Genomic DNA, 13,415 nt, shown 5'->3' on the forward strand with positions numbered 1-13,415 from the left:
CAGCGGAAGTGTTTAATCTAAGAAAAGTGTTCCTGAAGACATTCTGTATCAATTCTGGACGAGTGGGGTGTCGTATTGTCCTCCTAGAATTGCGCAAGTCCGGCAGAGTACACAATGAACATGAATAGATGGAGGTGACCAGACAGGATGTTTATGTACATGTCACCTGTCACAGCCGTATCTAGACGTATCAGGGGTCCCATATCACTCCAACTGCATACGCACCACGCCGTTACAGAACCTCCACCGGTTTGAACAGTCCCCTCTTGACATGCAACACCCATGGATTACTGAGGTTGTCTCCATATCCGTACACGTCCATTCGCTCGATACAATTTGAAACGAGATTCGTCCAACCAGGCAACATGTTTCCAGTAGTCAACACGCCAATGTCGGTGTTGACGGGCCCAGGCGAGGCGTAATGCTTTGTGTCCTGCAGTCGTTAAGGGTACACAAGTAGGTTTTCGGCTTCGAAAGCCCATATCGAGGATGTTTCGTTGAACGGTTCGCACGCTGACACTTGTTGATTGACCATTATTTAAATATTTAAATATGCAGCACTTTGCGAAAGGGTTGCACTACTGTCTCATTCCACGATTCTCTTCAGTCGTCGTTTTCCCCATTATTACAGGATCTTTTTGCTGCCGTGGCTATGTCGAAGATTTGATGTTTTACCGGATTCCTGAAATTCATGGTGCACTCGTGAATTTATCGGATGGGAAAATGCCCACTTCATCGCGACCTCTGAGGTGCTGTGTCCCATCTTTCTTGCTCCGAATATGATAACACGTTCAAACTCACTTAAATCTTTGTAACCTGTCATTGTCACAGCAGTAACTGATCTAACAACTGCGCCAGATACTTACTGCCTTACATAGGCGTTGCCGACCGTAGTGCCGTATTCTGGTTGTTTAAGTGTCTCTGTATTCTAATACGCATGCCTATACCGGTTTCTTTGGCTCTTCAATGTAGAGTCACTTTGCCCTGTCCACATGAGTAATTTAAGTGTCCCGAAACTGCCTTAACTTCCCATATTTATTTTGAATATTTTCTAAGTACCTTTTAAGTGCGTTTCATAGAGAAGGTCTTTCAGTGAGAAGCTTTTCTCTCATTCTCTTGATGATCTTATTTGGGAGTGCTCTAATAAATGCATTTTCTATTGCATGTGTTGATTTGCATTTTTGCCAAAGTATGTGGCTCCTTTATAAATTGTACACTTCACCATTATCTAGTATTCTAACGTCACTAGTAACTCCGACTTCTGTCAGTCACTATACTTTCCTTGAAAATTTCCGTTCAGTTTTTCTCTACACGTTCCTTTTACTCCTAAAGTCCACGTTTTAAGTATATAGGCTGCAGTTAAAATGCACGAAAATAATCTGTTGTTATTCAAGATTGCAAAATCATTGATAACTACTTTCTCCTGAAACAGCTGGCTATCTCCAGTTCACATACGATAAACATTGCAGAGTGTAATGACCAGGCCGCTAGGAGACACATTTTCATGATAAATTTAGCGATCTTGACTAATATAGGCTTATTTACAGGAATCTATAGTTTTGACCATTCATAGACTGATTATGTCCAACATGACAACATCTGAAAACAATATTTATTAATACGAGGGCCTGATGAAAACTAATGCCTCCGAATATTTTGAGGGAAAACTCTTAAAGCTTTCTAAATAAAAGAAATGGTATTAACAGTCTACACCTTTATCTCTCAGCATTGTCCTCCTGGCAACGAACACATTTCCACCACGAGAGATCAGTTTACTGATATCGACACTGTAGAATGTTTGATATTGTTGAAGGAGCCAATACCCCACCTCTGCTCACACCACTTCATCACTATCAAAATGAAGTCTACGAAGTTATTCTTTAAGTTTTGGAAACAGATAAAAATCGGATGGATAAAAGTCACGATTCAATGGAGGATAATCGGCGTCAGTGAACCCTAGGCGTCGAATATATGGTTCAAATGGTTCAAATGGCTCTGGGCACTATGGGACTTAACTTCTGAGGTCATCAGTCCCCTAGAACTTAGAACCACTTAAACCTAACTAACCTAAGGACATGACACACATCCATGACCGAGGTAGGACTCGAACCTGTGACCGTAGCGGCCGTACGGTTCCAAACTGTAGCGCCAAGAACCGCTCGGCCACACTGGCCGGCGTCGAATATATACCGATTTCGCAAAGTTATTGTGTGGTCTGGAGTTTTTTTACTTTTCAGCACCTCCTCATAATTTTGTACGAGCTTTCAGTTCATTTCTATAACCAAATAATATTTTTATGCTCATCTTAGCGTGTTATTTGACTCTGATTCAATTATTTTGGTACAGGACCAGTCAGAATAGAAACATCCTTTGAAAAAAGCTATTCATAAAAAAGTTAGGTTGTTACACTACTGGCCATTAAAATTGCTACACCACGAAGATGACGTGCTACAGACGCGAAATTTAACGGACAGGAAGAAGATGCTGTGATATGCAAATGATGAGCTTTTCAGAGCATTCACACAACGTTGGCGCCGGTGGCGACAACGTGCTGACATGAGGGAAGTTTCCGACCGATTTTTCATACACAAGCAGCAGTTGACCGGCGGTGCTTGGTGAAACGTTGTTTTAATGCGTAGTGTGAGGAGGAGAAATGCGTACCATCACCTTTCCGACTTTGATTAAGGTCGGATTGTATCCTATCGCGATTGCGGTTTATCGTATGACGACAATGATGCTCGCGTTGGTCGAGATTCAATGACTGTTTGCAGAATATGGAATTGGTGGCTTCAGGAGGGTAATACGGAACGCCGTGCTTGATCCCAACGGCCTCGTATCACTAGCAGTCGAGATGACAGGCATCAGATGTGTGACGACTAGTGGCTCTGCCTTTCATTCGATCACTGCAAAACCCTACATTTCAGCAGAATAATGCCACACCGCATGTTGCTGGTCCTGTATGGCTCTTTCTGGATACAGAAAACGTTCGACTGCTGCCCTGGCCAGCACATTCACCAGATCTCTCACCAACTGAAAACGTCTGTTCAATGGTGGTCGAGCAACTGGCTCGTCACAATACGCCAGTCACTACTCTTGATGAACTGTAGTATCGTGTTGAAGCTGTATGGGCAGCTGTAGCAGTACACGCCATCCAAGCTCTGTTTGACTCACTGTCCAGGCGTATCAAGGTCGTTATTACGGCCAGAAGTGGTTATTCTGGGTACTGGTTTCTCAGGATCTACACACACAAATTGCGTAAAAATGTAATCACATGTCAGTTCTAGTACAACATATATGTCCAATGAATACCTGTATATCATCTGCGTTTCTTCTTGGTCTAGTAATTTTAATGGCAAGTAGTGTATTTGTTTGAAGGTGTAGATGGGTCAGAGACTTATCAAGTACCTGAATTTTTGTCACAAACGACTTCTAAACCACTCTCATAGTGTCGAATTACTTTAGCATCTGCGTGACGTGCTTTGGAGTTACATTTATGATAAAGTATTCTCTTTCCCAGAATTCTCTATATTTACTAAGCCTAGTAGTGTTGTATCTTAAAATATTATGAAAGAAACTAACACTGTGATTCCTGCAGCAACCCTACCGCACGGACAGTGGTCACCTTCAGCTTGCTGCTAGACAAACTCAAAGTGAGTTGTGTCAACTCTGATGTTAGACTCAAACAGGGCTTTCCACCGTCTTTGACGTTTGGACATCTTTGCCTGTATGTGGTGTTGACGGCTTTCACTTGTATTCAAATGGGGCACTTATCAGCTGCTACTACTGAGAAATGATTCACAGAGTGCGATTATGATTTTACATCAGATGTAGAATATTTCAGAACAAAGGAAATATGTGGCCGCTATATCCTTTCTTTCAGGAGTGCTAGTTCTGCAAGGTTCGCAGGAGACCTTCTGTAAAGTTTGGAAGGTAGGAGACGAGATACTGGCTGAAGTAAAGCTGTGAGTACCTGGCCTGAGTCGTGCTTCGGTAGCTCAGTTGGTAGAGCACTTGCTCGCGAAAGGCTAGGGTCCCGCGTTCGAGTCTCGGGCGGGCACACAGTTTTAATCTGCCAGGAAGTTTCATATCGGCGCATACTCCGCTGCAGAGTGAAAATTTCATTCTGGAATGATAATGAATTTTAAAAAGCAAATAAATATTCAGTTTACTTATTTTTCCAAGATAATTACTACTTTTTTTCAATGTAAGTCTGAATAACACTAGAGAAAATACGTCGTCGCCTTTCTTGTCGCTGATTTGGTTGTTCTTGATCGTGTTGATAATAATTATTGAATTACGAAGAGAATGAAGACATATTATTAATTTTATTTCGTAACTGAAAATTGTGTAACGGATCAAGTAAGACAACTGGACTGGAATTTATCTTCCAATTCTTTTATGCGCAAAATATATTGATTGTAGTTGAAACAGCATAATGACAAGAAGGTATGTTGTCAAAAGATTCACATTTCCCCCTTATTTTTTGAAATTATAGCAGCCAGTTAAAGAATTGCGTTTTCATGAAATATCTAAATGTGACCGACTTGTTACAGAATTAAAATCATCAGACTTCTTCCAACAACGTGGGGAATAAGAGCCGCTCGCTGTAATTTATTAATTCAGAGATGACATTGACAAGATGGAAAAACATTTCAAGCTGGAATAAAACTGTGTCAGCAGATGACGATTCTCACAGAGGGCCAAGAAGAAGGTCAGCGCAGGGAATGTTTTTGTTGTGAATCAAGTTAAAATATTCCTTGTTTAGTAACTCTCGTCCCCTATGTCGTTATCTCAGTTGAAACGGTTTTACTAGCAGACAAAGTAACAGTGACTTGTTACGAGATTCAGAGCAGGAGGCTTCAACTTGAGAGTACTTCGAAACTTGATTGCCAAACACTATATTCACGATGGTATACTTGTTGCTAGGAAACATTATGATGACGATTCTCACAGAGGGCCAAGAACAAGGTCAGCGCAGGGAATGTTTTTGTTGTGAATCAAGTTAAAATATTCCTTGTTTAGTAACTCCCGTCCCCTATGTCGTTATCTCAGTTGAAACGGTTTTACTAGCAGGCAAAGTACCAGTGACTTGTTACGAGATTCGGAGCAGGAGGCTTCAACTTGAGAGTACTTCGAAACTTGATTGCCAAACACTATATTCACGATGGTATACTTGTTGCTAGGAAACATTATTTCATAATCTTATTCAAAATATTTTACTTTCCTTTTTCTTTCTCAGGCTTCGAGGTACTACCTGAGCCAATGATAATCCGTGATGGTGTACACAAATAACTACACTGACGAGACAAAAATCCTGGCCCAGCGACATGCACATATAAAGACGGCGGTATTATCGCATACGCAGGGTATAAAATGGCAGTGCACTGGCGGACCAGTCATTTGCACTGAGATGATTGATAAGGTAAGGTTTCCGATATGATTATAGACAATAGGAATTAAGGGACTTTGAACGCAGAGTGGTAATTGGAGCTAGACGCATGGGACATTCCATTTCGCAAGTCGTTAGGAAATTCAATACTTCCAGGTCCATCATGTTAGTGCGTGCTCAGAGTAATAAATTTTAAGCATTACATCTTACCGCGGACAACGTAGTGTCCGACGGCCATCACTTATCGAGCGAGACCAGTGGCGTTTGCGTAGAGTAGTCAGTGCTAACAGACAAGCAGCACTGAATGAAATATTTGGTCTTAATATTTTATGGCAGCAGACAACCGGCGCGAGTGCCTTTACTAGCAGCACGACATCGCCTGAAGCGGCTCTCCTGGGCGCGTGACCATATCGGTTAGACCCCTGGCGGTTGGGAAACCGTGACATAGTTAGGTGAGTGTCGGCTTCAGTCGGTAACAGCGGATGATAATGATCGAGTGTGGTACAGGCTCCATGATGCCATGGATCCACGTTGTTAACAAGGCTCCTTAAGAATGTGGGCTGTGTGTACATGGAATGCATGGGTCCAATTTTTCAACTGAACCGATAATTGCCTGGAAATGGTTACGTTCGGCTACTTAGAGACCACTTGCCGCTGTGTATGGGCCTCGTGTTCCCAAACTGTAACGGAATTTTTATTCATCACTGCGTCATTTCACCAGGCCATATTTTTTCGCGATTGGTTTGAAGATCATTCTGGACAATTCGAGCGAATGATTTGGCCACCCAAATTTCCCAACATAAGCAGCATCTTCGTTTCCTTCACAGTAATCGCTCAACATCTGGCGGTGTTAACGCCCCTTGCACACCATGCCAGAGGTCGTAACAATACTAAACACGAAGACACGAATGCACTCTTGTGGTCATTCTACCTACCGCAGATAATGGTAAACATGATGATTTTTACACCCTCCGATGGTGTGTATGAAGTTACACTGAGTTCCGAACATGTCCACTGCGCCGGCCGGAGTGGCCGTGCGGTTCTAGACGCTACAGTCTGGAGGAGAGCGACCGCTATGATCGCAGGTTCGAATCCAGCCTCGGACATGGATGTGTGTGATGTCCTTAGGTTAGTTAGGTTTAATTAGTTCTAAGTTCTAGGCGACTGATGACCTCAGAAGTTAAGTCGCATAGTGCTCAGAGCCATTTGAACCATTTGAACTATGTCCCCTGCGTACTTTCCTGTTTCTGCAATGTATTTATATGGAAAAGGAGTGAAATACTTACGTTTTAACTAACGGTTGGAGGCATGATTTAGGTGTTTGGAGACGAATGAGGAGTGAGGCTGTAGCCATCGTTTGAAATAGGATGGAAAGCGTAGTTATGGTGGGAAGTAATGCCAAATTTTAGCGAATAATTCATGCTCTTGGAGACGATGGTGATTTAAAATACGCTAGGGAAGGACATGTAATCGTTGGGAATGGAGGAGAAAAGCTGGGAAGTGTTCATAGAGGCACGACAACAGGCAAAGCACCTCAATGATAGGAAAGAGTATAGTAAAATGGATCTGAGCACTATGGGACTTAACATCTGTGGTCATCAGCCCCGTAGAACTTAGAACTACTGAAACATATCTAACCTAAGGACCTCACATACATTCATGCCCGAGGCAGGATTCGAACCTGCGACCGTTGCGGTCAGAGTATAGTATATTACGATTCAGGTTTAGAGGAGACGCAGGAGAGAAGAAGGGTCAAAGAGTTTTAGGAGTTGTGGGAGTTGTATGAGCTGGTACTGGATATGGATAACAATATGCAGTCCGTCCCACCCCCACGTGATGGTTGTGTGTGTCCAGTAGTGAGCCAACAACCGTCGCCATGTCACGTGTTTGCTACGAATTGTGGAGTCGCTGCCACCGAAAACGGCACTGTGTGTCACACTGATTTTATCGCTGTCTCTCACCACATTGGTTTCCGCATCCTTGGGATGGCTGGATGCGACAAAATATCGTTTCGCTGTGAAACCTGAATGATTTACCAAATTACTAAATTATCTTAAAATGACAACTGTATGAACTGCTAGACAAGCGTTGAAGTGGAGTTCATTCAGAAAGGATGTCGTTGGTTTGCAGACGATTTCGTGGCTGCTGTCGGACGGGAGCGAAGTTGACGACGTGGCCGGGCTGCGGCGCGTGCTGGCCAACGGCACTCTTCTGCTGGAACCCTTCTCCGCCGAGGAGTACCGTCCGGAAGTCCACAGTGCCGCCTACCGCTGCGCCGCCTCCAACATTGTCGGCACCATCGTCAGCCGCCGCGTGCAGGTCAGGGCAGGTAAGCAAACGGCTCCTGCAAACACAAGTACCAAAAGCAGACGTCAAATGGCAAACACTGGATGAAGCTGAAAGTGTGAATCTTGCAGGCATCCACTAATAAACTTATGGTGCACCTGGATCTGGATATATTAAACGAAAAGCTAAGATATGCCTCTTTTGCCCTTAGATATGTCATTGTGTTGACCTATATAGGGGATTTGTAGTACATTTTAGATATTTTCACTCCTTACTGCCCTGTGTCAAAGTCTTCTAGGGCAATACAAGTGAAGTGGATGAAGTGTTTTACTCCATAGAGGTGTGCAGTAAGAATACTGAGTGAAATTGATAACACAACATGTTGTAGAAGTCTCTTCACGCACCAAGTATTTCTTACACTTCCGTGCCAACATATTTTCCTGTTAATGGTATTAGTGTTTAATAATAATGACGAATTTAGGATTAACTGTGAAATCTACAAAAGGCAACACCAGAAAGGAAAATAATTTCCATAGAGACGATGGATTGCATTATAGGGTTCACAATGGAATTTTACAGTCTGGTGCAACAGGTAATAAAAGTTGCTTGTAGACGTCAGGCAGGATACTGAAACATCTCATATACTCACAAAGAAATGAAAAGGAAACCTGAGCAGACCCTTGTTATATAACTTACCAGAATATTTAGGCTCAAGGAATTAAGTTCTGCCTAACTCTAATGCTCGTATAGAACAGAGTTGGACCGCCAGTATATAGGCACCAAATATTATCCTTTGTACAGTTATATAAATGCTTAATTAGAAGCAGTAGATTAAATCACGAACTGAGTAAAATTTGGTGTTGGTGTAGTTTACAGAATTTAATTCCGGTGGCTACTTCTTTTGTTATCTTGAGTCGTCCCGTATCTCTGAAGACGTTCCGTGATGCTGTGATTTACCGCACATGACTTGCGAATGAATGAATGGGAAAAGAAAAGCTTGTGCCGTCCAAACACGCTTCAAATCCCATGTGACAGCATCGGTGTCTCATTGATTTTCTTCCTACAGTTCCACCTCCGAGCCCTGTCTAGTACACAGGATGACAACGACACATGTGAGCGGTTACTCGTTGTACTGATGAAAAATGATAGCCTTCCTTGCCAAACCTGGCCTTTTTTCGCATATCTTTTGCTGTAGTTGGTCCACTAGGTTTGGGTGGTACTGTCCCGTAATTTGTTTGACCAGTGATGAGACAATTTATCAGCAGAATCCCTTCTGCATCGTAAAAAACTGGCGCCATGAACTTTCCGGCCGACTGTATTGTCTTGCTTTTTTGTTGGTGGTGAACCAACGTGTTCCTACTGCTTTGAGTGTTGTTACGTCTCTGGGGTACAGTAACGGACAAAAGATTCACCTGCAGCCAGAAACAAGTGTAAGAAATCTAGTTAGTTAGTGTCTAAACGTGCCAAACATTGTTCGGATACATCCATTCTGAAACATTTCTGAAATCGTGGTAAGAATCGCAGCACCCATCAGGAAGATAATTTTCTCATATCCAATTCCACTGTTAGAATGTGGTACGCCCGTACAGATGATATCCCTCCAACTTCAGAAATTTATCGTATTGTCAGTCGACGATCCTACATGACCATTTTGTGAACTTGTGCAGTAATGTGTGGGGCAGTAGTTCATTTGGGACGACCACTACACGAATCATCAAGTAAGCTTTCCCTAGCAAGTTTAAACTCGTTTGTTCACTTGGAAACAACTGAATATGAAGGAACAACGTCCCCCATCGTGCTCTGAAATTCGTCATGAATCTCCTTTGCTCTGATGCCTTTCTTCACGACGTACTTAATCACTTTTCATATCTCGATTTTTTTCAGTTTCACACGGAAGCAACAACATAGAGACGTTCGCACCACAGATGTCTAACAAAGGCACTGACGTGTCAAGTGTTTACTCATAAAGGAAGACCTAATACTGCACTGGAACCTTATTGTGCTATCTCTGACGTCTGGTGGTGATTCCACGAATTTTCCTAACTACCCTTGAACCATGTTAAACCTAATGTCTCAGAGAAGCATCTAATGGGGATTTTGTATTTTCTTGATGTCCCAAAGTAAGTCTCAAAGTAAGAGGAAACTAAAGTACCTAGGTAAATCGATCCTGAATACTGCGATTAATATGTCAAGTTGCTTAGTTTTAAATGTGTTTTTCAAGATATTTCCTAAATGTATGTGTTCATAAGTAATGTTTATTGGTGAATTTGTTAACCGTATCGAAAATTAAAATCTCGGTTACTCGTGAGTCAAATATACAGGGTGGGCAAAATAAAACTGTCACGGAAAATATTATATCACCTTGAGATAACTATTTATTTATTCATTACAGTTACAGCATATAATCTGAGAATTTAAAATAGGGCATACAATTCACATTTTAGTGGATAATAACAAATTTGTATATTAATTATTTATTATTGGTACTCACTAAAAAGATGCTAATGCTACAACTACTTTTTATGACAACAAAACTACAATAAATCCCTTAACAAAATACCCACCTAGCAATACAGCCATTAGTATTGCAGATTCTGTTCTGTTTTTCTTCAGTTATTAGGATGTACTCAGACTATATTTTTTGTTTTTGCACTATTAGACCCGCCCTCAGCCCTCATACAACCCTACTCAACAGCCATATTCTTTGACGTAGGGCAGCACGTTGTAGGGAAGCAGCATACTCACGCCTTATAAAATTCACATCAGTCTTTCCATTGTGTGCCAGCCTAGTCCGCTGTAACTAGCTCAGACATCATAAATATTGCGCAATACTTTAAAATGAAGTAAATAACTTGAAACGTTTCTAGCATGTCAGGAGTAATACATAATCAATATGTGTTGAATATCAGTTCAATAACTTTAACCATTTTCGAAATTTTGATGTTTTTCTGTAAATATCATTGGTGAAACAGAAAAGAGCTAGAAACTTAGAAGTTTATATTTAGATTCCTTTTGCATAATAATTTAGTAGAAACAGCATTCTGGATCTCACAAATTAAAATTTTAGTTGAAATACATGATTTTCTTGTTTTTGTCTTAGAAATTAACGAAGCAAGATAGATTAAGTAGGCGAATAAATAAAGCTAGGATGTTCACATTTAAGTAGAAGGGAGATCCGCTATAATCATAGTAATGTGAGAAGATTCAACAGAATAACTATAAAACTGTAGCTATAGCGTATCTCCAAAGAGCAAGTTCAGAGCTCGTCTACTGCGTGTAGTGTAGTTAAATTAATTTTCTCGCCCAAAATATTTGACTTAGCCACATCAGACTTTTATTATGATTACTTACTTGTGTGCTGATCCCCATTAGATGCTTCTCTGAGACATTAGGTTTAACATGGTTCAAGGGTAGTTAGGAAAATTCGTGGAATCACCACCAGACGTCAGAGATAGCACAATAAGGTTCCAGTGCAGTATTAGGTCTTCCTTTATGAGTAAATTGAAAGCTTCATCGGCCATCAGCAAAGGAAGCAATGATTTATTCGATAACTTAAAGTGGTGCATTACTAGCCCAGCGGCTAGTCGTGAGAGCAGATTTGATCAGGCGTTCCCTTAGCCGTCCGCACCGCGACCTTATATGTAAGAGCGCTGCACGAGAAGAAGGAGGCCCCAGTTCTCTCTACACGTTGATTAGCGCACCACCTGTGCTGGGAGTCGCGTCGCGTCGGTATCGTTGATATAAACAGCCTCGGATGCTGTAATAAGTTACTCGGGATACGCGTAACCATGAAATCGTTTTCGAGTGAAGTGTTAATTTTAGGATGACGTTAATTATCTATCTTTAGTTTGCGTATGTCGTATTTTCACAGACATTCTACCATTATTTAGCGTGGCGTTTGATGAACATTATCATCAAATTATGGCGAGCATTCACTTAAACATTTAATTTGAACAGTTATAGTGGCATCAGCGCATTAGACTCTGAACTGCTCTGGTAGTTGGATTGTGTGGATACTTTTTGGTCTGTGACTTAAAGAATATAGTGAACATTTTAGGGAGAATGGTTTTTGATTAGGAATCCGAGACAATCTCCTAATTCCTCAGAGCTATAAGCTGTAGCTATAAATTTATTTCTCAGATGAAGTGCGCACTAGGACTTCTAATTACAGGTTTCACGTTTTGCCAATCACTTTATGGTTGCCAATATTGTAGTTAGAGAGCCAGTGTTGAGGACGGCAAACAGCATAAATGCAAAACATTTATTCTAAAAATATCCGCCCGCCGCCCCACAACGTCAGTAGAGAGTTCGCTGTAACAAGTGATTTCACAATCCATTGCAACGTCTCAGAATCAACACTTTTTTGATCACTTGCACAAACATAATTTAAATTCTTGGAAAGTCTTTCCGGTAAATCATGAAATATATTCGCAGTTGGAATACGAACCACCTCCAGCTGTGTAATTGATGGACGACATAGAAAATTTATGCCGGACTGGTACTCGAAACGGGTTTCCCGCTTTACGCGAGCTGTTACCTTAACCGTTTCAGCTATCCGTGCATTACCCAAACCATACCCAAGCTTCTGAATGTCGTCTTCCACGTGTAATACGTACACTCGTCATTCTCGTATTTCCATTAGGAATTCACAGCGCTGGCCACGCAGCTACCCAGGACTTCATTTGTTGTGTGTGTTGTTTAGCGGTGATGGAAGCATGCTAACGCTTCGTAGAATGTACCGTGAAGTCTTCCACGTCCCTCCTACATACTGCGGCTGCAGTGCCGTCGAAGATGCTCCAGATTGAATCGTTCCTTAGTGTTCGGTAGAGCCCACAGTGCAACAATGTCTGCTACGGACCTCTCACATTACCATAGACATGAATGTCATTCAATTCTCTTTTTATTTTGTACTGATACGTAACATATGGGCCTTGATCGTTCAGGTACCTGTCATTCGACTCGACCGGCTAAGAAATCTCATTTTTGGCCTCTCCCTGATGTTAGCGAGAGATTCCTTTGTGCTCGTATCTGTGGTTGAAGTGCACCATTCATTTTGCCACCGTTATACTATGCATGATCTTGTGTTAACTTTGTTTGGGGTTGGCCTGACTTTTAAGTATTCTTCGTACTTTCATTTGATTTCCTTTCTTTAAACAATAAAGGGCTGTTCTTTAACCGATTTCCATGCCTAGAGGCCATATTTCTAGAATCTGCTAACAATACATTTTTCGGGATAGTACAGTAGGCGCCCATTAAACGTAGTAGCATTCCTCGTTGAACTCTTCTGACTGATGTAGCTGGCTTCACAAAGTGCAGTTTATCAGCCAATACGCTCTTAACATATCATACGACTGATGCAAATATAGACTGGTGATGCGCTCTGCTTATTTTCAAGAGAAGTTGAAATTGGTTATTTTCTATGGCTGTAATTTTTTTCACCACGTTTTTACCTTTTATGCCTGTCTCCTCAGTATCATGTGCAAAATTATGACATAGGTCTCGGTGGTGGTAATTTCGTATGGAACTTAGTCTAACTTAATCTAAATTACGCTAGTAGCAACACACACAACAATGTGGCAAGGATCCCTCGACGGCTCGGCCACTCCGCGCGGCCATTCGTCTCAGAATACCATTCGATAACTCGTTACTACGCTTCTTCTATTAGTTACGTCATTTAATTTTATTTTAAGATTCCCTTCTAGGTTTCCTTTCTGCGAAAGGTACGTAGTTTTGTTAGGGG

General features: G+C 41.6%; 1 protein-coding gene across 1 annotated transcript in view; it reads left to right on the forward strand.

The window, feature by feature from the left end:
* Nucleotides 1-13,415, forward strand: part of LOC126298115 (Down syndrome cell adhesion molecule homolog) — a 1,905,244-nt gene that overhangs the window by 871,156 nt on the left and 1,020,673 nt on the right. Inside the window, exon 4 of the mRNA XM_049989435.1 lies at nucleotides 7,520-7,718. Coding sequence (XP_049845392.1) covers nucleotides 7,520-7,718 — 199 coding nt within the window. The remainder of the gene's footprint in view (nucleotides 1-7,519; nucleotides 7,719-13,415) is intronic.

The sequence above is a fragment of the Schistocerca gregaria genome, chromosome X (genome assembly GCF_023897955.1).
Source record: "Schistocerca gregaria isolate iqSchGreg1 chromosome X, iqSchGreg1.2, whole genome shotgun sequence".
Classification (NCBI taxonomy): Eukaryota; Metazoa; Arthropoda; class Insecta; order Orthoptera; family Acrididae; genus Schistocerca; species Schistocerca gregaria.